The sequence below is a fragment of the Acipenser ruthenus genome, chromosome 58 (genome assembly GCF_902713425.1).
Source record: "Acipenser ruthenus chromosome 58, fAciRut3.2 maternal haplotype, whole genome shotgun sequence".
Lineage (NCBI taxonomy): Eukaryota > Metazoa > Chordata > Actinopteri > Acipenseriformes > Acipenseridae > Acipenser > Acipenser ruthenus.
This window is the reverse complement of record NC_081246.1, coordinates 3,281,090-3,302,974: the sequence shown is the minus strand read 5'-3', so window position 1 is coordinate 3,302,974 and position 21,885 is coordinate 3,281,090. Positions and strand designations below refer to the sequence as shown.

The 21,885-nt window shown below is 41.2% G+C and overlaps 2 protein-coding genes across 2 annotated transcripts in view; one reads left to right on the top strand and one right to left on the bottom strand.

The window, feature by feature from the left end:
• Nucleotides 1–21,885, bottom strand: part of LOC131724953 (oocyte zinc finger protein XlCOF26-like) — a 275,201-nt gene that overhangs the window by 33,540 nt on the left and 219,776 nt on the right. The gene's annotated exons all lie outside the window — the stretch shown is intronic.
• On the top strand, nucleotides 1,570–21,819 carry LOC131724960 (zinc finger protein 239-like). The gene is made up of 2 exons (XM_059018133.1): nucleotides 1,570–1,625; nucleotides 17,410–21,819. Exon 2 carries the CDS (start codon nucleotides 17,465–17,467, stop codon nucleotides 18,386–18,388), a length of 924 nt encoding a protein of 307 aa, XP_058874116.1. The 5' UTR covers nucleotides 1,570–1,625; nucleotides 17,410–17,464; the 3' UTR covers nucleotides 18,389–21,819.

Below are 21,885 nucleotides of genomic sequence, written 5' to 3'. Positions count from 1 at the left end.
TGTTCTGACACCACGTCTGGCAAAGTGGTTACCAGTGTGCAGGTGATCAATAAACAGATAATTATAATCGAGGTGCAATGTGTGTTTAATGGTTGTATTTTGTAATCCAAATGCCTGATGGCGAACAACAGTAAATGATCTCCGGGTTGGCCCCAAAATAATAACAGTCCAGTTTTAATTCACCTTCACGTAACACAAACACAAACACCCGTCCACATTGCGTGTTCTAGTGCTTGTGATGAAAATACAGTGTTGTCCAGGTTTGTGCTGGCCTTTAGCAACAGCTCCTGGATCATGTTTAGCTATCTAAATAATTACAAACAGTATTATTTTGACATGACAATAAACAAAACAAAACACTCACGATTTTCTCCACACAAAACACCTTCCAGGTTGCTCTCTAACCAAAACGAAGGAACAGATAGCATTGCTTTGACCCCTATTTATACCGTCACTCATGACCCCTTGGTAAATGATTGCAGCCGCTCCTCCATTCCACGGCTGCCACATAATTTCCCTTCCCTAAATGACCGACTTCCTTTTAACCCTGGGAATGAAATGTTAGGCCACGTAGTCCAGAGTACTCTGTTCCTGTTACTTAGCACCCTCACAGGTCGAGAGGGAGATTTGCCAGCAAGCATCGTTGTCTTTCTGTCACAGGAAGCACTGTAATCTCTGGTTTGTTTTGATCGTTTTTGATCAGTATATGTCAAACAAGCTGTTTAAATTCCACGCTCTATCAATCTGTAATCCACCATTGCTGGAAATCCCTCCTGTGATGTCACTGGCTGGAGAAGGCAGAGGGAGAAGCACGTGGCGTGTTTGAAGTGAGTGATTTCTCTCATGCAAATTGTTTGGAAAATGTCACATTTTAACATGAGATTCAGAGATTTGTAATTGTGACTTACTGATAATGATTATAACAAAGTAATGTATATACGATTTACATTTAGCTTTTACGTCAGTTGTCCAGTGTCCGGTTTCCTAGCAGGTTTGTAATCCTAACAATTACAATAGGGCTCCAGCAACTTTGTTGCTTGGACCCCTAATAATATTATTATTATTTATTTCTTAGCAGACGCCCTTACAATTGTTACAAGATATCACATTATTTTTACATACAATTACATTATTTTTACACATTATTTTTACATACAATTACCCATTTATACGGCTGGGTTTTTACTGGAGCAATCTAGGTAAAGTACCTTGCTCAAGGGTACAGCAGCAGTGTCCCCCACCTGGGATTGAACCCACGACCCTCCGGTCAACAGTCCAGATCCCTAAACACTACTCCACGCTGCTGCCAATAATAATATAATAATAATAATAATAATAATAATAATAGGCTTCCAGTCATTCTGGTTTGGAAGCCTAATAATATGCTGAACTGTACCCGAGTATAGATGCCCCTGTTTTCTTGTAAATACGGTAAAATTCCACAGAGCTGAGGCTAGATTGGTTAGGAGCGCCCCAGCGCGTCCAATCACCGGAGGCTTCCTCAGGACAGAGTGACCCAGCAGCCAATGGCAGGGGGGAAAGGGGGCGGGTTTACCTTCGCTTCGGTCCCTCACAATATTTTTACCTGAAGGACCGAGAGGAGGGCCGCATAGCTGAATTAACGAGTAAGTTGTTTTTAAATACAAATTATTTTTATTCCATTTGTTAACAGGTACATAGACTTACATCTTATTGTACTGAAAACAACTTGTTTCATGTATTAATATTTTAAGAAAGAGAGTACTTTTTATTTTTTCGTGGTTAAAAATAATAATTATTGTGTGTGTGTATCTCACTAATATGTAACGCGCAGACATAGTTAAGGTTTGAAAGAAGTTCCTGTTTAAAGTCGATTTTACAACCAGCTCAAAAGGGGAATAAACTGAAAAATGTTTGGCAGACTGAACAAACCCTGTGAACGGGTTAGCATTTGGTTTAATACTTTTTGAGATACAGAGTGGCGTAAGAAAACAGATGATTTTGGTGACATTGTAAGGTGGTGTTTGAATTGGCTGAGTTTGTGTGTGATTAGTACCAGGTGAGTGGCTAAATTGATTAGCAGTTGATTTTGCTATTTGATTGGTTTCCACACAGTTTAGTTGGTTCTTTTGCCAAGCAGGGGTAACAACATTTATTCAAGCAGCTTATTTTAGCGCCAGCACGAAGCGCCAGCCAACAGAAGAGCCTCAACAAAAGAGCCGGGAGTCTAGCTGTGGGAGTCCAGCGAGGGGAGGCCTGCGCTGAGACGCTGTTCGACTAGATCCGAACCTCCCAGCGCTCTGGAAGAAGCCATCTACTAGTCAGGTCTGTATCCTCCACCCCACTGCTCCTACTGTGCCTTTTGTCTTGCTTGTCCTGCTATGACTGTCTCTCACATCCCTGTTCTGTCCTCCCGTCCTCGTCCTCTGCCCTCCCTCCGCTGTTGCTCCTCCAACCCCTCTAACCTCATTTCTCTGCCTCTCCCCCCCTCCCGCACACTCTCTGGTGCACTCTGGAACTGTCACTCTTCTGCTAACAAAGCTGATTTCATCTCTGCCTTTGCCTCCCACCTCTCGCTCGATTTCCTTGCTCTCACTGAAACCTGGCTGTCCCCTGATAACACTGTTACTCCTGCTGCCCTGTCCTCTCTCTACGTCCTGTCCCATACCCCGCGTCTCACCGGACGGGGAGGTGGGACGGGTCTTCTCCTCTCTCCCTCCTTACTCTTTTCTGTCCCCTCTGATCTCACCTCCCTCTCTGTCACTACCTTTGAATTTCATGCAGTCCAACTAACCTCTCCCTGTCAACTCCTGCTCATTGTTTTGTACCGCCCCCCTGGGCCTCTCACTCACTTTCTGGATGAACTCGACTATCTACTCTCCTCCCTCCCCTCTCTGTCTACCCCGACTGTCCTGTTGGGTGACTTCAACATCCATCTCTCCAACCCCAGCCACTCTGCTGGATTCCTCCCTCTCCTTCACTCCTTCGACTTCTGTCTCTCTCCGTCCCCTCCTACCCACAAAGCTGGCCGTCAACTGGACCTCACCTTCTCCAGGGCCTGCTGCCCCTCCAACCTCTCTGTCACCCCCCTGGACCTCTCTGATCACTATTTCATCTCTTTTTCTCTGTCTCTCCCCCCTCTCCCTGCTCCTCCTACCCCCACTGTCACCTCTCGCCGTAACCTCCGCTCTCTCTCCCCCTCTGTCCTTGCCTCCACTGCTCTCTCTCACCTCCCTCCTATCGACTCCTTTTCACAACTCTCCGTAGACTCTGCTACCTCCACCCTCTTCTCATCACTCACCTCCTCCCTCGACTCCCTCTGTCCCCTCACCTCCCGACCCGCTCGCCCCTCCCCTCCCCATCCCTGGCTCTCCTCTGTGCTCCGCTCGGCAAGAATCACACTGCGATCTGCTGAAAAGAAATGGAAGAGAACCAAACTCCCTGCTGCCCTAGACCTTTACCGCACTCTTCTCTCCTCCTTCTCCTCTACTCTCTCCTCTGCTAAATGTGCTTATTTCCAATCTGTAATCCAAGCCTCCACTAACAACCCACGTAAACTATTCTCTACCTTCTCCTCCCTCCTAAACCCTCCCCCCCTCCTCCTCCCTCCTCTATCTCCCCTGACGACTTTGCCTCCTTCTTCTCTTCTAAAATCTCAGATATCCGCAAACTCTTTAACACCTCTCCCTCCCCCGCACCCCCTCCTGCTCCAACCCCTACACCCACTACATCCCCTACTAACTCGCCCTCCCTCTCCACCTTCTTGCCCCTCTCAGACTCTGACCTCTCCTCCCTGCTCCAGGGTCACAAACCCACCACGTGTGCCTTGGACCCCCTCCCCACTCACCTCTTTCAAGCTGCTGCTCCTGCTCTACTCCCCTTCATCTCCTCCCTCCTCAACACCTCTCTACTTTCTGGCATCTTCCCCTCTGCCTTCAAAAAAGCCTCTATCACTCCCCTCCTCAAAAAACCTACCCTCGACCCCACCTCCCTCCAGAGCTACCGTCCTGTCTCCCTCCTACCCTTCCTCTCCAAAACCCTCGAGCGGACTGTACACCGCCAGCTCTCTGCTTTCCTGTCCAACCACTCTCTGCTTGACCCTCTCCAATCTGGCTTCCGCTCTGCTCACTCCACTGAAACCGCCCTTCTGTCTGTCACCAACTCACTTAAGTGTGCCCGAGCTGCCTCTCTCTCCTCTGTCCTAATTCTCCTCGACCTCTCTGCTGCCTTTGACACTGTTGATCACTCTATTCTACTATCATCTCTTGCTGACCTGGGGATCTCTGGCACTGCTCTGGCCTGGTTCTCCTCCTACCTCTCCAACCGCACTTACCAGGTAACCTGGCGTGGAGCAACCTCCACACCTCACCCTCTCTTGACTGGTGTCCCCCAAGGGTCAGTCTTGGGTCCTCTCCTGTTCTCTCTCTACACCCGCTCCCTGGGCCCCCTCATCGCATCCTATGGTTTCTCATACCATTTCTATGCTGATGATGCTCAGATTTTCCTCTCCTTCCCCACCTCTGACTCCACCATCTCCTCCCGTATCTCTACCTGTCTGTCTGCTATTTCCTCCTGGATGCACTCGCATCACCTCAAACTCAACCTCTCTAAATCTGACCTCCTTTTCTTTCCCTCCTCCTCCCCCTCCTCTGATCTCTCTATCTCTGTTCCTCTGGAATCTACCACACTCTCTCCCTCTTCCTCAGCTAAAAACCTTGGAGTCACCCTGGACCCCTGCCTCTCTTATTCCCAGCACATCTCCACTCTGGCACGCACTTGCAGATTCTTCCTGAGCAACATCCGAAGAATCCGACCCTTCCTCACCAACTATGCTACCCAGCTCCTGGTCCAGGCCCTGGTACTCTCCCGCCTAGACTACTGCAACTCCCTCCTGGCTGGCCTCCCTGCGTCCGCCACCCGTCCGCTCCAGCTCATCCAGAACTCTGCTGCTCGCCTGGTGTTCTCTCTACCTCGCTTCGCCCACGCTACTCCACTACTCCGCTCGCTCCACTGGCTCCCGATCACCGCTCGCATCCAGTTCAAGACTCTTGTACTAGCCTACAGATGCCTTGATCAGACTGCACCCAGCTACCTCCAGACCCTCATCTCTCCCTACACCCCCACTCGACCTCTCCGCTCCGCCTGCACTAGAAGACTGGCTCTACCTCCGCTACGCTCCCCTGCCTCCCGAGCCCGCTCCTTCTCCACCCTTGCTCCGCAGTGGTGGAACGACCTTCCTACAGATGTCAGGACTGCCCAGTCCCTGACCACATTCCGGCGCCTCCTTAAGACTCACCTCTTCAAACAGCACCTGTAGAACTCCTCTGTTGTATCCTGGGACACTATCACCCTTCATTTAAATATGCTTTATTTTGCTCTTATCTGCCCCCTATTTTACTGCATTTAATCCTGTACCTCAGAATATTGTAATCTCCCAAGTGTTTAATCTGTAGTATTTTGTACTTAATCATATCCTGATGTAACTATCACTACTTAATCATATCCTGATGTAACTTTCACTATTATCTGCTGTATTATTGAATTGTGGTTTGTCACACTTGAGAATTATTGTATTTCTTGTTCTTATTGTATGACTTATATTGTAACACTTGAATGTATTTGTATTTGCTTGCGATTGTAAGTCGCCCTGGATAAGGGCGTCTGCTAAGAAATAAATAATAATAATAATAATAATAATAATGATTTTATTTATTTATTTATTTTTTTTAGAAGTGAGTAAGACGGGTTTTTATACACCTGTCTCTCAGAAAGTATAACAAATTAAAGAACCACGCTCGCATACACTTTGTCCCGGGGGGGTAGATGTGCGACGGAGTATTAACATTTTTCGGAGGGGTCCTAGTTTTACAGAAATTGAACCCCAAATATAACTATCTGACGTCATTGCTAGGCAGAGGGACTTGTGACCGTTCCATTGCACTGAATAGGGAGACATGGAACATATAGCTCAGCACACACGGGTCACATCTGTGTTTCTGTCTGGATTAAAACTGCTAATCAGTGATAATGTTTTTTTTTTTGTTTGTGTGCTTTCAACACTTGGGAAAACTAATAATATGTTTTTAATTTAGGACATACTATTTTCATTCCCCCCCTCTCTTTTGTTGTTATGGTACGGTCGTGGCGTTCAATGATTCTGTTCAATTCCACAAACACATCTATGCTGCTATCGGTATTAAAACTGTGAACTTATCTGTGCTTTTAAATAATGCAACGTGAAAAATGAAAGTGACCCTGTTGTATAGCGTTACTTATTATACAATTAAGATTAAATTAAACTGGTGGGGACGCAACCTCTAGCGTGTAGCTACTACAGCAATTACAAGCAACAGCATTGTTACAGTACAGATTTCATTCAGAGGTACGTACTGATGTCCACATTTAGCAAAGTTTAACAGTAACACAATGATCGTTGACAACAAGACATGAATGATAACATGCTCCTGTTTACAGTTTTTAAAAGAATATTTCAAAATGAAAATGATTTTGTAAAGACATGAATGCGTTTTATACGTTTATTCCTACCAAAAATGACCTATCTGGAATGTCACTTGTGCTGCGTTAGAAAATAAACATACTGCTCCGTATCACCTTTAGTCTTTTCATGACTAGCTCCAGTTGTGTTTTTTATGTACTCGTGCTGTATTCGTGTCGCTTGCTTCTCTCCCGGTGTGCATAGCTCTTAAGTGAGTGGTGTAGCTGTCAGCCATGTACAAAAATCTTGAAACAAAAAAACATACACAAAACATAAACAAAATATAGTGGTCTAGGGTAAGGTTTTTCATTAATCGCCAGGTTTTTCAGCAGGGGTCTCCCTGGTATGAACACTTAGGGGTTGACATGTATGTTAATAGTTTATTAAAATGATATGATAATGCAATTAATACAGCGCTTTCCAATTTCAAGCATGACAGAGTGTAATTGATAGGAAAACATTTTCAGTTCTGGCAATTGTGTTCCACAAAGTGAAAACCATCAGCCATGGTCACTATGTTGCCTGGGTGCGAAAAGATGAGCAATGGTTTCAGTGTAATGATACACAATGCACACAACGCATCAGACTGCCTAAAAACCTGCAGGATTCTTTCTAGAGAGAGTGGACAAAGCCATACAACATGAAGAATCACTGCCCTCAGCACTGCTGTTCAAAGTTGACCCCTGCCTCTCCAGCCTCGGGTATTTTCGTTGCTGTCCCCACCTCTCCAGTCTCAGGGACAACATCAATGACATCAGCAATGACATCACTAAGCACATGACAAATTCTCCTCGAAGACTGGCCATACAGACATAACACTGGGAAATCATAGTCCTTGTGATTGGTAAGATGTTCGGTAACTGCTGTCACAGATGGTTCCGGCACGTCCCTTCTGTGCTGTAAGTCATTAGATCCTTTTGCATGGAAGGCCTCGGTTGCAAGGGTGTGCGGTTCTTTGATGGACCCAGATTCAGTTAAAATGTGTTTGCCCACTGACGATGGGAATGAAAATGTAGAGATGGGAGCCCAGCTAGCAAGATTGAAGTTTTTGCAGGTATCACATAAAGTCCCTGGTTGCCCACACCTGTGATGTAAAACGCTGGATACACAGGCCTGTCGTGGTGTTTGCAGAACCAGTCCGAGCTGAGCCTGGTGCAGAGTTCCAATCCTGCTGGGAACGTGCTGAGTCATTCGACATGAATTGGGTGATTTAAACCGGCCTGTATTGATTGAAGTAATATGATATACTCTTTGTCAATAATTATAATAATACTGTATATGTTCCTTTCAAAAAGATCTGCATACTCTGTAGAAAACAATGGATAGTTTTCTATACTCTGTAGAAAACAATGGATAGTTTTCACACAATGAGCCACTGACTCATAGTGTGACCCTGAGGAAGTCACTTCACCTCCTTGTGCTCCGTCTTTCGGGTGAGACGTAGTTGTAAGTGACTCTGCAGCTGATGCATAGCTCACACACCCTAGTCTCTGTAAGTCGTCTTGGATAAAGGCGTCTGCTAAATAAACAAATAATAATAATAATAATAATAATAATAATAATAGTTGTTGTGTGCAGTCTATGAAAGCACCTGCTGGAAGGAGTCAAACTTGGCAGGCTCTTATCATAAGGCCTTGTTAACATATTCCAGTTTTATGAGAAAAAGTAGCTTCTTTTGTTACTTTACTTTCATTACTTCATGTCTCCAAATAATTGGCAAAAGGCTAGGATGTCTTAAAACCTGGATTTTGTATGAACAGAGAAAGAGGTCAGACTTAATTCAGTAAAAATAATATTACCATTTCTAGGAGCAACTGTTATACTGAAGAAACTGAATTAGAAATACATGTTATAACATCATTTAGTGTTATACAGATAACATTATTATTGTTGAAAGAACATATTACAGAAGTTCAGTACTAACAGGGCAGCAGTGTGGAGTAGTGTTTAGAGCTCTGGACTCTTGACTGGAGGGTTGTGGGTTCAATCCCAGGTGGGGGACACTGCTGCTGTACCCTTGAGCAAGGTACTTTACCTAGATTACTCCAGTAAAAACCCAACTGTATAAGTGGGTAATTGTATGTAAAATTAATGTGATATCTTGTAACAATTGTAAGTCTCCCTGGATAAGGGCGTCTGCTAATAAATAAATAATAATAATAATAACTGACACTGTCAGAATATTGTAATAATTGTACTGTGTTTTAAAGAATATAAAACCAGCATAAATAATATTGCAGCAAATTCTGAACAGGTTACAAGGATTTGAACTAGGAAAACTGATCAAGTGTTAATGTTAGAAAAAAACCTTGTCTATGTGCCTTTGTTATTAGTGCACACACACTCGTGGAAGTCTGTAACCCTGAAAGAAAGGCATCTGGGGGAACTAAACATGGAGGCTAGGTATTGCAAATTAGCAAAAACAAAAGGGTAGCCCTTTTTAGACAGAACAATATTTGAAACTAAAAAGACCTATTTGATTTTATTTGATTGTGTTGTTACTAAGCATAGAGGTTTTAAATAAAATATTCTGATCTAATAATAGAGTGACAAAACTCTGAAGAGAAATAATATGTTTTAAGTACTTGGATCTAATAAGAAACATAACATTTAAACTAACAACTGTTTGCTTGTTTAAGGTTCAACTGTAATACAATCAGACTGTAAAAGCAGGAGCGAGCATTTAATTTAATCAATTGAAGAATTAGTTCAGTTTCCCCAACTAAACAAAAAATCTTTTAGACATTACAATATCCATTAAATTAAAGAATATAAATGTTTAGTTTACATAAAAGTTTTACTGCAATAAAAAAACAGGAACTGTTAGATTGGAATATTAGACAAATAAAGTGTAAACTGTATTCAATCATTTTAGTACACAAAAAACCTACAGAAAAATAGCCTTGCCCTTATCTGCTTGCAAGCAGACCGGTGCTAGATATGGAAGGTTCTTTTTGGCAGTCAAAGTGAGATTTACTTGTAGTCCGCAGTTTTGAATCCAAGGTCTTTCTATAATAAGAAAACCTAATAGAATTCCATGAATTAGAGGAGTTGTGTCTAGTCACAGTTCTTTTTTTTTTTTTTTTTTTTTTTTAAATTTAGTCGTCGCCAATTATTTTTACCCCGGTTTTCACCCCAATTTAGCATGCCCAATTATTATCTGTATCCCCGGCTCACCGCTCGCAACCCCCCCGCCGACTCAGGAAACGGAGGCTGAAACACGCGTCCTCCGAAACACGCGTCCTCCGAAACGTGCTCCTTCCAAGCCGTCATTTTTCGCACTGCAGATCCACAGCAATGCTACCAGACCTATAGTGCCGGAGGACAACACAGATCTGGCGGCTCCGCTGCAGAGCCACAGGCGCCCTATCGGCCACAGGGGTCGCTGATGCGCGGTGAGCCGTGGATTCCCCTGCCGACCTAAGCCCTCCCTACCCGGGCAGCGCTCAGCCAATTGTGCGCCGCCCCCTAGGAACTCCCGGTCACGGTCAGCTGTGACATAGCCTGGATTCGAACCAGCGATCTCCAGGCTATAGGGCACATCCTGCGAGGAGCGCCTTTACTGGATGCGCCACTCGGGAGCCCCCTAGTCACAGTTCTTATCAAATAAGTAGCGACTTTCTTTCGGAGAAAACTGACTTCATGCAGTGAATTTGGAGAAGTGCTTTCAGTGGTGTTTCATATTAATCAAAACAATAGTCTTGGCAAGTAAGCAGGGTGTCTGAATCCTGCTTGAGCAGGCAACTTTTAGAAGAGGTCAGGCTTACGAGAATGACACAGTTGAATAAGGCTATTATACTTAACATGTTCATTATAGTTTAAAATTTAAATGAAACTAACTGAACTGACCACTGTATGCTTATTCAAAGACAGTCTTTGTCCCATATTTTGTTAACACACATTTGTATATGAAGTAAAACTGGCCCATTGACAACACACTGAAAAGGTAACATAATATACGGCTAAGAGGGACATATATTTTTTAGAGCTGGTGTTACATGTTAAAAACATCTCTCACATATACACATATACTTGCATTATATTATAGCAAGGATTCTGTGAACTTTGGTCCACCTGACTTTTTAGAAAAAGGAGGAGTTGGAAAAAGAGAGCAATGAAATCATGTTCCAATGTTTTTTGACAAAAAGTTATATCCAATCAGTTTTGAAAAAGGAGTTGACCAGATCCTTCTAGAATGTATCATTAACTTAAAGGTAAGAAATGTCAAGGCCGAGTGCTGATTGGATATACTTGGGACTTCTGATGTATTCAATGGAGAGAACATCCTATATTAGCCCAGAGCATGACCCCATTAGATACCACTGATCTTGCAAGCTGACGTGATCCATGCTCTGAAGATCTCTGAAAGGCTGATTGCTGTTTGGTTGTATTCACAAGTCTCTGCCTTTTGAAGACAGTTCTTATTTTTCAATATATCCTACACTACACTTCCATATACTGGAAGGTAAGCATATAAGTCCTGTAGTGACTGTCAGTGGCGCATTTGAAAGGTAACAGCTTGGATTAATTACCTTTCCTTTGTGTATTTATTTAATATTTTCTATCCTTTAAAAAGAAAAAAGTTTACATTTTTACAGAAGTTCCTCTAGTCCTAGACGCGCCCCCCACTTTGCACATTATGGTCTAATGTACGCGCTGTCAAAACAGTAGTCGTTTATTTGAAATATACAGAGAGAAACGCTGCCTGTGTGTTTATGACTCGCACTGTCAGTGTACACCTCAGTCCTGCTCTATGAAAGCATTTCCCACTCGTTTTTATTTGAAGTATGGATTTGTTGAATAAGTTGCTCTGTCAGTTTTCATGTTATTTCTCAGCTCTGTACTGTAGTGAAGCTTGGACCCTGGAAAGGAGGGTGAGTGCTGTGTATTAGTGTGACTTATTTGAGTTGAATTGAAGCAAGTCCTGTTTTTACTGAATAGGTATCCCAGCTACAGTACTGCTTAAAAGCGCTTGGTGAAGCTTCGTGATGACATCTTATGGCAATGTGGTTAGTTGGGTACAGGTGTAGGAGTGATGCTGTGCGCAATGAAGAGGCAGACAGTGATAATCCAATCAGAAAATAGATTTAATTTGTAATCCAGGTCTGGTGACCAAACAATAATTTCAGGCAATGCACAGCAATGTGTATTGCACTGTTCAAAATAAAGGGTTTGCAGTCCCAAATAATTAGTAGGGTTACATGCATCTGATGCTTGTAGGTCTTTCACCATTGTGACTTTTTGCTTTTAAAAACGTTAAGTTGTGTTAAATGTAAGTTATAGACAGACCAGCAAATAAAATATGAACTAAACCATATATATATATATATATATATATATATATATGAGTTTTTGCACAAAAGAGTCAACTTTGTCAACGGAAAGTGTGTTTGAAAACAAACAGTGGAGGTGCTTATAGGCTTTTGATGCTGTGGTGACTACACTCATTTCTATTTAAATCTATTAATGTGTTATTATTATTACTATTATTATTATTATTATTATTATTACTACTACTATTATTATTATTATTATTATTATTACTATTACTATTACTATTATTATTATTACTATTATTATTATTATTACTATTATTATTATTATTATTATTATTATTATTATTATTATTATTATTATTATTATTATTTATTTCTTAGCAGACTCCCTTATCCAGGGCGACTTACAATTGTTACAACATATCACATTATTTTTACATACATTTACCCATTTATACAGTTGGGTTTTTTAACTTGAGCAATCTAGGTAAAGTACCTTGCTCAAGGGTACAGCAGCAGTGTCCCCCACCTGGGATTGAACCCACGACCCTCCGGTCAAGAGTCCAGAGCCCTAACCACTACGCCACACTGCTGTGATGTCATTTCCTACATAGTTAATGATGTAACGATCTACTATTCCTTTCTATTTAAACCTCCAGGCATCGCGGTATTGATTCTATTTATTCATTTATTGTCCTTTATTCTTCTGTATTTAAAATTATCTAATTTCTTCTAAAACTACACATTGTAGCTCATTCATGGTATGTTCAGATTTTTATAACGTGTTGAACTCTTGATTCATTTACTTTTTATTTCTTATTTTTGAGAGGTGATTCTGTATTCTTTTATATTATTATTATTATTATTATTATTATTATTATTATTATTATTCTCCTCTTTCTTTCTTTCTTAGCAGACACCCTTATCCAGAGCAACTTACAACTGTTACAAAATATCACAGTATAAAGTATCACATTACAAAATATCACATTGTAAAGTATCACATTACAGAATATCACAATACAGATAAGAACAGTTGTAAAGTACAATAAAATCAGTAGCAAAGATCAAATTCAAATAAGAGCAAAAGATAGAGAATGCAGTAAATAATTACATGCAAGAGCGGGTTCAACAAAGAGCAGTTAACTTATATTACAAATATATTAATGTTGAACCTGTCTCTCGTACAGATTTTACGTGGTTACATTTTTGGCAAAATATACCATGACGTTTTGCATGATGAGTTTCTTATGACTGAATATCTATTTTCTGTATTTGCGATTTTGCTTTTATCTTTACAAATGTATTTGCGTACATAACCTGTAAAAAGCAGGTGTGTTAATGTCCTTTTAATGTGTCCATACAGTACTAACACGTTTATGTTTACTATGGACCACAATGGTGGATTTTCCATGCGTGTTGTTTATAGCTCGAGAAATATGTCTCGTGTAAAATGCTTTTTTTGGTTTCCATTCGCTCAGTTTATTTTACTCGAGTAAACCTGGCTTTTCACGCGACGTCATGCAAACGAATAAGAAAGGTGGGGGTTGATATGTAAATTAGCTATGTGTAAAGTACGCTGTTTTTGAAAATTACTTGTGATATTTTGTGAAAATGTGGTTTCCATGCGCAGAAAACGGGTACACATGTGAATATAAGCTGCTGTAATAAAGCTAAATACCCTGTGCATATTTGGTTAATAATGTGTTTTACTACTCTTGCCAAAACATTTTTACCCAGAGAATTGTGAGGGTCTGGAACCAACTCCCCAGTAATGTTGTTGAAGCTGACACCCTGGGATCCTTTAAGAAGCTGCTTGATGAGATTCTGGGATCAATAAGCTACTAACGAGCAAGATGGGCTGAATGGCCTCCTCTCGTTTGTAAACTTTCTTATGTTCTTAAATTGTTTTTTAAATGTAATTTGCGGGGTGTCATGTCGTTAGTACTGAATCCGTTTAACATAATTTATCTTACGACTCATGTATTAAAAATTAACTGGGAGGTATAAAATGAAACTACCAATACAGGTATTGCAGATCACCATGGCTGAAAACCGGTGGAGACATAGGATTCTAAACCTCTGTGCCACACATCTTCCACGTATGCTCCAAAGGCTGTCTGGATTAGGAACAGTGGATGTTTTCCCTTTGTTTTGGAAGCTTGAACCTCCAAACATCCTCTACCAGCAACTCTTTTGTTATCTAATGCCACTGGCTAACGAAAGGATTGTTAGGACACATACTTGTCCATCTTGCTGGTTGGAAGAGGTTGTGCTTCATCATTCTTTCACAGATCTGCAGTGGATAGAGTCATTTTGCGTCACCACGGCAAAATTCAGCATTATAGCGGAACTGATAAAGGAAGATCTGCAACCAAAAAGGAATTACATACTGCCTCCTGTGCCAGTGGGAAAAAGAGTGGCGATTGCTCTGTGATACTGTCTAGGCTGGCATCCTCAGCTGAGTGCAGGGTTAGGGTTACTCAGCTGAGTACAGGGTAGTTAGCAATGTGTTTGGGGAGCATAAAACCACAGTTAATCGCTGTATTTACAAGTTTGTCAGCTCCCTTGCTCAGAGGCACTGCAACATGTACATAGCTATGCCAGATGTAACTGAAGCAAAATGCATTGCTCTGCTGGACCGTCCTGCTTCTCCCAAACGGCACCTCCTTGCTCGTTCCAGCAGGTAGGACTGCTTCCGTTTTTTTAAAATTTGTTCCTAGCATTAAGGGGCGTCACTGTATTATAATCCTTAGCATCATATTATCCATTATCCATTCTGGTTCTTTTACACTTTACTGCTGCATTTGACCGTTTGGAAAGTTGTGTTGGGATTTCTGGTGCTGCTGTTCGTTGGGTCAGATCCCATATGTCTGAAAGAAAGCAATTCGTGCCAATGGGAGGTTTTGAGTCCAATACTTGTTTGGTGTCCCTCAGGGCTGTATATTGGGGCTTCTTATTTAGCATTTGTTGGAAAACATGGATCGAGAATTGATTAGCAGTTTGCTACGCATGTGGACTGGCAGAGCTATACTGGTGTTCTTTTCTGAAAAGAAACTAATATTGCAGATAGCAGACTGTTTGGTTCAAATTGCATGTACTGCTAACAATTGATAAGAGACCTTGTGTCTACAAGCTTCTTGTCCAACATTGACTGCAAGCTAACAAGATAACAATGCTGTGGACCAGAAGGTGCCAGGCTCTAAGACTTTTGGGAATACAAAGCATAAAGGAGCTAAAAGGCTCCCAGGGACTGCCGTTGGACCCAAAGGTTCACAGGGAGAGTAAGTGATAATGCCACTGGACTCAAAGGGTCTAAGGCAAAAAGGAGAGAAAGGAACAAGGAAGATGACAAAAACCAGATGTATGGACCTTTTTGAGGCACCAGGGGTCTGAAGAATGCACTGAGTTCAGAGGTCGTCACACTAGGCTACACACACAGACACACACACATCACACACACACACTCACACTAAATGAAATATATGGTAACAGGATAATGAGTTGTACCTTTTCTATTGGTTAAGTGTCAGAGAAAGAGGAGGAGAGAGACAGACACCTATGCAGAAGGGTATTTAATGTCATGCAACAATTGTAAGAACGAGTATTCTGTTTGTCCTGTACCTGGGACCAGACTCCCTGCATATTTCAATAAACCTAACAACTGATTGAAGAAAAGGACTCTGTGCAGTTTCTTGAATCTACTTACTCACCATCCTTTTTTAAGTTACATCAGCATTTATATGCTACCACTCGACCAGATAATTTGTCATCATGGTGTCACTTTTCATTCTTATGCTGACGATACTCAAATTTACCTGCAGACTAAACCTGGCACTGATTTCACTGTCTCTGGACTTGCAGATTGCTTAACAGAAATTCAACTATGGATGCAACATACCTTTTTACAGTTGAATGGTGATAAGACTGAAGTAATGGTACTTGGCTCTCAGCATTAATTGAGTAAACTCGACAACTGTAGTGTGGTTATTGATGGGCTTGAGATTAGGTCTAGCTCTGAAATGAGAAGTCTTGGTATTATTGTTTACCCTAGTCTAGCCTTTGCGTCCCATGTGCAGAATGTCACCAGGCTGTCATTTTTTCATTTACGTAATATTGCCCGATTACGTTCTATCCTGTCTTTGTCTGATGCCGAGAAGTTAGTACACGCCTTTGTCTTTTCTAGTCTTGGTTATTGCAAAGTATGCTTGCTGGTGTCTCTTAAGAGTGTTCTCAACACCGGGGACCTCCTGGTTACAAACCTGTTTCTTTAACCACTGGACCACACAGCCTCCTGTGTATGTTCTGTATTTTAATGTGGTAGCCAACTGGCAGCACGAGAGGTGACACCGAGGCAGTTTGTGAGGTTGAAGAATAGGCAGTTTTATTATTTCCTTAAACAAAGTTCAAAAGACTCAACAGAACGTTTATGAAAATAAACAAAACAAAAGAAAACCTGCCCACTAATTTCACTTCCTCTCTATTGCTTGCACGAGCTGTCCTCGTTGCAAGGAAAAACGTATTGCTTTAGCAAACAGAGTCCAGTCAAAGTTCCATCCAGTCACTGCTGGTAACAGTAAATCTGGTCTCGGAACAGAAAGTCTCACCAGGTAATTGTCACTTGTTCACTTTCTTTATAATCCACAAGGGCTGTCGGGAAATGTAGTTTGCAATCGTTTTCTAGGTGAACAGGTAAGTCTTCCAAGTAGTATATCTCTTGGTACCAAAAAGACCGCACCCCGTGTGGTCCACACAGGAACAACAGGTGAGGATGCTCCTTTAGCGCCCGCCTCACAGTCTTTGCGATTGCCACAGCACCTTGTGTTCTTTTGGTTCCTTTGTCGCCCTCTGCTGGTGAACACTGACACCGACAGCCTGCTGCTTGGCTGGTCATGTGACGCTACCAATGCACAGAGGACACAGAAGACTGTACAAAAGGCAAAATAAAACAGTACAAAAACTACAAATAAAAGGTGCCCCAGAGGGCGAGCGCTAGCCTTGTAAACAAGGCGTCCCGCTCCAGGAACCGGCTACACTGCGTAACCTTCGCTATACATCACATGGGATCACAATCCCCTAATTAACCTACTGATGAGTCGGTATTCATACAACGACTCCTGCTGCTTCACACGGCCGGGCATTGCCTTCACAAGCACCGTTTGCAGTTTCAGGGTTGTGTAGCTGTGGTTCCTGCAGAGCGGACTCTCTCCTCCTGAGTGTATGCAGCGCCCCTCTGTGTAGCATGGCGTTGCAGTCGCCCAGAACGATCCCCACCCGAAGTTTTTATGCTAACAGACACTTAGTTGAGACCCACCCACATGATTAGTTCTGTGGGTGCTTACAAGCACCAAAAAGTATACATGCAAATCTTTCATTGTACTAAGAGGAAACTAAATTATCAAATCTGTCAAACTTTTCTACAATAACCTTTGTCTTGTGTGAAAGAAATGCTGTAATTTTATAAGCATATCTGAACATATTTGAATATTTCTCTGTTTAGAACTGTCTTTGTTTCCTTGATTTTCGTCCATCTCTCCTTCATCTCACTCAGTACAGCACATTTGTGAACATGGTAATGAATGGAGTCTGGAGTTGGTAAGTCAAGTTCATAGAATTTAACAAAGGGATTGTAACAGGTTGAATTTTTTTTTTTTTTAGGAAATTTGTTCAGAAGACAATATTGGGTTATCCTTGTGAAAGAGAAGATTCAACAATGGAGCCTGTCCATATTAAATCGGAGAGTCCTGCAGTAGAATTAGTCCATATTAAAGAGGAGAGTCCTGTACTAGAATCAGTCCCTATTAAAGAGGAGAGTCCTGTACTAGAATCAGTCCGTATTCAAAGGGTTATTCTCAATTCTAAACCCTTAAGCAGCCTGCAGGGCTATCTTCCTTGTCCTGGATGTGGGGAGAGTTTTAATCCTGAAGGAAACCTTGAAACATCTCCTGGAAAGACTCTGCATCACTGTGCTGGATGTGTGAAGACTTTCAGGGAGTCAGGAATCCTGAACGGACAGCAGCTAACAGGCACTGGAAAGACTCCATATAACTGTCATGAATGCGGGGCAGATTTCAGACACCACAGCACCGTGAAACACCACCTGCGAGTTCTGAAGGTACAGCTGGGTTATCCTTGTGAAAGGCAGGATTCAGAGATGGAGCCTGTCCACATTAAAGAGGAGCTTCCTGAACTAGACCCTGTCCATGTTGAAGAGGAGGGTAACCATTTTAAAAGAAGCAGCTTGCAGGACTCTCTGTCCTGTACAGAATGTGGAAAGGGTTTCAGAGATTTACAAAACCTGAAACTTCACCAGCGAATCCACACTGGAGAGAAACGATATGTCTGTGCTGACTGTGGGAAGAGTTTCAGATGGTCACAAAGCCTGAAACGTCACCAGCAAATCCACACTGGAGAGAAACCAAATGTCTGTGCTGACTGTGGGAAGAGTTTCAGTCAGCCATTCAGTTTAAAAATACACCAGCAAATCCACACAGGAGATAAACCGCATCTGTGTAGTAAATGTGGGAAAAGTTTCAATCGGTTAGCACATCTTAAAAACCACCAGTTAATTCACACAGAAGAGAAGCCATATCACTGTGCTGACTGGGAAGAGTTTCAGACAGTCAGGCAACTTTAAATTGAACCAGCAAATCCACACTGGAGAGAAACAGTATATCTGTGCTGACTGCGGGAAGAGTTTCTGTCAGTTAAGATATTTGAACAAACACCAACGAATTCACACTGGAGAGAAACCTTATGAATGTGCTGACTGTGGGAAGAGTTTCAGAGATTTACAAAACCTGAAACTTCACCAGCGAATCCACACTGGAGAAAAACTGCATGTCTGTGCTGACTGTGGGAAGAGTTTCAGATATTTACAAAACCTGAAGCTTCACCAGCGAATCCACACAGGAGAGAAACCACATGTCTGTGCTGACTGTGGGAAGAGCTTCAGCCTGTCAAGCAATTTGAAAAGACACCAGCGAATCCACACTGGAGAGAAGCCTTATCACTGTTCTGATTTTGAATAGAATTTCAGCCTCATAGACAGCTTGCAGATACACCAGCGAATCCACACAGGAGAGAAACCAAATGTCTGTGCTGACTGTGGGAAGAGTTTCAGTCAGTCAAACACATTGAAATACATCCGTGAATTCACACAGGAGAGAAACCTTATCGCTGAACACGCTGTGGGAAGTCTTGGATGTCTTCCTGTTCTCTTTAAAGACACAATTGCAAGTTGTGAAAGTTTAGGCAGAATGTGAGTGTGTGTACACCTGCACTCCAAAATTCCAGTTTTTAAACAGCATCTTAATATAAAAACTGTGGTTAATGTCTACAGATGATACAGATCTATCAATAGTAAACTGTTCTGAAGCCGTTACATTATAAAGTACATTTCTAGTATGCAATAATGCTGAGAGGGTATCTGTGTACATTGAATATACAGACGCTTCGGGGCGTTGTGTGATACGAGGTGAAGCCGAGTGCCTCCAACCCCTGAGAAGTCTGTATATTCAACCCATACGGTGTGGGAGAAATTCATAGTTGTAATTGAATGTACTTTGTAAAAATGACATTTGAAATCTGAAACTATGAGGCTTAAGATACTGTGATGTTAATTAAGTTTGCCTTCCCCCAACCTTCTCCCATAACATTCTAGGTATAATTCAAAGGACTAGATATTAGTAATGGGGTTGTACAGATCTAAACTGGTTTTAGTTTTGATTACTTGCTGTTTCTTGATAGCTGATTCATATCTGTTAATTAAGAATGTCTGTCTGAAAGCCAATATACCATTTTCTTCCTATAAAGGGTTAAGAAGTACGACACCTGGTGGTTACGAGGTGCCATGACTTTCTCCCATGACTTGAATTGTTACCATGAAACATGGAACGTTTGTCCTTATTTTAAAAGTTTAATGAAAAACAAACCTTTACAAGGGCATAATGTGAACTTGTTTAACAATCTCAGGGTTTTAGATTTACTAAAACTATCAGATTGAAACGTAACAAACAAGTAATATCTGATTTAAATTGGTTTTAGAAGCATTTTAACAAATCTTGCGTACACAAGTTTAAGAGTTGTTTAAGTATGTTACCCAAATACAGTTGAAATGTTTATTGTGTTTCAATGAAGTTTAAAGTGAAAATAATTCTTACATTATTTTACTTTAATTATTTTATAACGTGTTTAACATGCTTGTAACAGTAATTTAGTTAGGAGAATGAAACTGACATTTTTATCATTCTATGATCAATATAACTAGTTTTGTTCTATAAATGCTTTGAATCCTGGTCTCTCTCTCTCTCTCTCTCTCTCTCTCTTTCTCTCCATGGAGGAGGGTCGCTCCCCGTGTTAATGACACACATTGCTTGTGTAAAAGAAAGTGTCATTTAAACTTTGAAAGCCAAATGAAAGGACTGATTTCGGTCAGGGATTAGCTTCCTGGTCTTACCCGGAAGTGATTGGATCACCAAAGTAAACTCTTCCTTGGGCGCTATATTTAAAGAGAAACATGTATTAACTTGTTCTGTTTGGACTCTTGGATTCGGACTCATCTCGCCATGAAGTAACCATTGAGCCTTCGCTTGCAATGGGGACCCATTCAAGCATCGTACGTATCTTCATCCTGAAGAAGACTCCTCGCCGCTACATCCTGCAACTCTACACGTTACAACTGCATTCCAGCTTTGTTTTTCAACAAGGACATAAGAACATAAGAAAGTTTACAAACGAAAGGAGGCCAATCGGCCCATCTTGCTCGTTTGGTTGTTAGTAGCTTATTGATCCCAGAATCCAATCAAGCAACTTGAAGGATCCCAGGGTGTCAGCTTCAACAACATTACTGGGGAGTTGGTTCCAGACCCTCACAATTCTCTGTGTAAAAAAGTGCCTCCTATTTTCTGTTCTGAATGCCCCTTTATCTAATCTCCATTTGTGACCCCTTGTCCTTGTTTCTTTTTTCAGGTCAAAAAAGTTCTTTGGTTCTACATTGTTAATACCTTTTAGAATTTTGAATGCTTGAAAATTATGATTGATTTGAGATCCTTAAATATATATATCTATATATCCAGTTTGAACTACAGGTCCCAGAATGCATACCAAACGTGTCAGTCTGTAATACAAGGTGAATGAGCATTTAAATATACTGTATACTGTGAGTGCAGCAATAAATAACGCTTAAACCCTAGCTGTTGGACGTACCTGGTATGCTCTTTTTTATTATTTAAATAAATGCTGGATTGTCATTATTTTGCTTGGGGTTGTTCATCGAAAAGCTCTTACTGGGTTTGGTATTTCCAATTTCATTATGTTAGCGCTCTGTGACATCTAGCAGAATTTAAAACAATATGCGTGAAGCTTTCGTTTCTGTTAAATGAAGATTGATTTAAAAAAAAAAATCAAAATATATATTGATTATCAGGTTTATTACTTTCTTGTGTTTCATGAATTAAGTGTTAAGGATTATAATTAGTTTTTCTGTTAGCAACACTGGCATCTGAGCAGTGTGTTTTGTAACAATAAAATGCAAATTGCCCTTTTTAACAACATTTTTGTGATATTTTCAACAGAGATGCAGAATCGCATTGTAAGTGCTGTTTAAGATTACATTTAATAAAATCACTTTGTAACTGCAGTTTAATACCAATGTTCAATGTCCCGCTGGTGACCAGGCCCTTTAAATCTTTTTACTCAGGCACTGTGAGAGACAGCTCTGCTTGCGATACGTCATTGGAAAGAGGAGATGCAGACCTTTAAAGGGAATAGGAAACACTTTTCGGTTTGTTTGTAAATGATAAAATAGATATGGAAGCAATGTCATCTCGGGTTTGTTTTGATTGTCTATCAAATTGTAATCCACCATTCCAAATAAATAAATTAGTATTTGTATTATAAAGTATTATAACTTATTACTTTTGGGAAAAAAATGACATATTAGTAGTTATCATAGATATAGAACCTTTTTATATCTATGGTAGTTATACTTCACTATAAAAAAAGTCAATCATGAGGATAGAGTCGAAATAGTCGGGTGTATTTATTTTATTTAGTAATATGACAAAATCAAAAAGCCTTGGGGGGGGGGGGGGGGGGGGGTTGTAAAAAAGTCAGTCTCCTAAGCTGTTCATT

Coding starts and splice junctions, on each gene's coding strand:
- LOC131724960 (XM_059018133.1), top strand. CDS start 17,465: ATGGAGCCTGTCCATATTAAATCGGAGAGTCCTGCAGTAGAATTAGTC.